This window comes from Egretta garzetta, unplaced genomic scaffold (assembly GCF_000687185.1).
Source record: "Egretta garzetta isolate BGI_Z169 unplaced genomic scaffold, ASM68718v1 scaffold178, whole genome shotgun sequence".
In the NCBI taxonomy this organism is placed as follows: domain Eukaryota; kingdom Metazoa; phylum Chordata; class Aves; order Pelecaniformes; family Ardeidae; genus Egretta; species Egretta garzetta.
The window spans coordinates 1,109,039-1,111,722 of NW_009260506.1; the positions used below are offsets into that span (position 1 = coordinate 1,109,039).

Below are 2,684 nucleotides of genomic sequence, written 5' to 3' on the forward strand. Positions count from 1 at the left end.
TCTATTTTTTTCTGCAGAATTGTTTGTGTCGCATAGTGGCAAAAGGAAAAAAAAACCAAACCAGTAGTTTGTTTCATGAGATGCCAGACATTCACCTACAGCTCCAATAGGAACTAAAAGTGACTTTGTGATTTCTTGCAGAGAACAGAAAGGACCAACTAGAAACAGAGCAGAGGCACCTGTGAGGGGGTCCTCACCGATACTTCATGGCACACGGGCTACATCAAGGAAAATGTGGTTCGTTTAAGACCTTCATGATACTCACTTGGAACAAGCCAAGAATCCAAAGCTCCTTGGAAAGAATATGAGCTAGGCAGTTCAGTGTCCTATGCAATTCCCTTCTCTGCTTAGCAGGAAGAGGATTATTGCTGTTCCAAGCATCCTTCCTTAGACTGTTCCAGGTCCTGGTAGAGAAGATAACTATTTGGTTAGATACTGGTATGTTTGAGTTGAGACTTGCTTTTGTCAGATCTAATTTTCTTCCTTCATTTTCAAGGTAAAGGTATGGCAATTGAAAAAAGAATGACCATGAAGCATTGAATTTACAGAGTATTAGCAAAATTTTTTTAACATCTGGCATGTTCTATGCCAGGCATTGACATGACAGAGCCCCCAGCACAGTCTGAGTATTTACCTGAGAGTGGAAAACTACAGGGTGGTAAGGAAGTGGAGTTTACTTAAATTCTTACCTTCAGTCTCTTTTTTAGCAAGTCTGTATTTGAAGAAACCTACATCTCCCAGAATCTAATTTACACACAGAGCAACCTCGTACCCCCACACCCTCAAGATAAATAAATGGCTAAATTGAAATACTGAATACTGTAAGGCCTTGTTCATTCAATTATTTTTTTCTCCAAGATTACCCTCCAGACTTTAATGATTAACAACTTAAACATACTCTTTCAGAAAAGCAATTTCTTAGCTGCTAAGAAGTCAGAGTGAGATCCAGAACCATGGCAAAACACATCTGGTGTTTGTTTCAAAGCAGGAGAGTTACACAGGCATTTTTGCAGAACAAAACAAAAGCTGTTTTGCTCAAAAAGGAAAGTTGCTGTGCTGGTCTATCACATGTCAGAATAGGTTTCTGTGTACGTACATCACCTTTCCTACAGCTTGGATGGGTTACCATTTTGAAGCTTGTAGGGCCTGGAAATCTGAATAGATCACTCAACTACAACAGTTTGGAAATAGTGAAGAAATCGTGACCAAACCCAATTTTAAGATTACCTTCAGATTTTAAACTCTTGAGCAGGAACCTTCTTTGTTTCTCTGTTTGCACAGTGCCTAGTTCAGCAGGTCATGACTAGGGGTCCTAAGTTCTATAGCAATACAAATAATAAATAAAAATAATAATACATAGTATATCATCAATAATACCTACTTTATACCCTGTTTTTCAAAGACACACTGCACCCCCAAAGACTTGAAAAATATGGTAACAACGTTACCAAAAGTTGCAAGAGAAATGCAATTTGTTTGATGCAAATACTTAACCTTCGGGTTCAAGTGGCTGGGAAACTCCTTGGTGGTGTTGCTTCACCAGCCCTGAAACAAACACAGAGCAGAGAGATGTAACCGGTTCATGCACAGCCTCGGGAGTCCAGCAGAAGCTGGGAGTAAACATTTGTGTAGAAGCCGAGGCAGCGAATCCATGAACAGTTTCTCATCTCCACCACCTACTTTCATGCTGAAAGGGACTACGTATGGAAAGAGAATTCCAGTGTGGTTTTTTGTGTTGGCCTTTTCATTTGGAAAAACAAATAAAAGGAAACGGATAAGGTAGGCAAACTGTAATGAAACATTTCCTGTGTCCCCTATGGCTATCTCATTTTTCCCAAGTGACTGCTGCATGAAATTCAGAAATTAAAGACTGGGATTTGACAACAAAAATATAAATTAAAAAGGAGACATTTAAAAGAAAATTTCCTAAGGGTTTCATTCTTTCCCCACTCTGCAGCAAGGAGAGCAAAAATACAATCCAAAACAGGAGAGAAGTCAGAGGGGATTAGAAAGTCCAGTCTTTCAGCCTGTCTCCCATTTTGCTAATTTATACAGTAGGTTATTTAAGAAGCAGTAGATGTTCTGATAGAAAGCAGGCAGCAGCAAACACAGGCATCATCTCCTCCTTCCAGCGAGGTCTGTGCAATCTCAGTCTCTTGCTCCGGGAAGGAGAGGTTTTCCTTCCCACACTTGTTACTGCCTTCCAGTGCGGGAGAGGGGAGAAGCATCTGGCAGAGATTGGGGTCTGGCATTTCAGAGGCTCCCCCCCCTCCACTGGGCTAAAAGGAACTCAAGTATTCCAGTGCAACCTCGTATACAAATTTATACTGTTCCTGAAAGAGAGAACAGAAATCAGTGACATTAGGATATGGAGACCGGTGACGAGTGGTGTCCCTCAGGGGTTTGTGCTGGGACCGGTGCTGTTTAATGTTTTCATCAATGACTTAGACAGCGAGATTGAGTGCACCCTCAGCAAGTTTGCGGATGACACCAAGCTGAGTGGTGCGGTTGACACACCAGAAGGACGGGATGTCATCCAGAGAGACCTGGACAGGCTAGAGAGGTGGGCCTGTGTGAACCTCATGAGGTTCAACAAGGCCAAGTGCAAGGTCCTGCACCTGGGTCGGGGTAACCCCCGGTATCAGTACAGGCTGGGGGAAGAAAGGATTGAGAGCAGCCCTGCC

The 2,684-nt window shown here is 42.4% G+C and overlaps 1 protein-coding gene across 1 annotated transcript in view; it reads right to left on the minus strand.

Moving 5' to 3' along the window:
* Positions 1-2,279: 2,279 nt before the first annotated feature.
* PTPRT (protein tyrosine phosphatase receptor type T) overlaps positions 2,280-2,684 on the minus strand; it is a 350,381-nt gene continuing 349,976 nt past the window's right edge. Inside the window, exon 34 of the mRNA XM_035900121.1 lies at positions 2,280-2,333. Within this exon, the coding sequence (XP_035756014.1) occupies positions 2,280-2,333 (54 nt within the window). The remainder of the gene's footprint in view (positions 2,334-2,684) is intronic.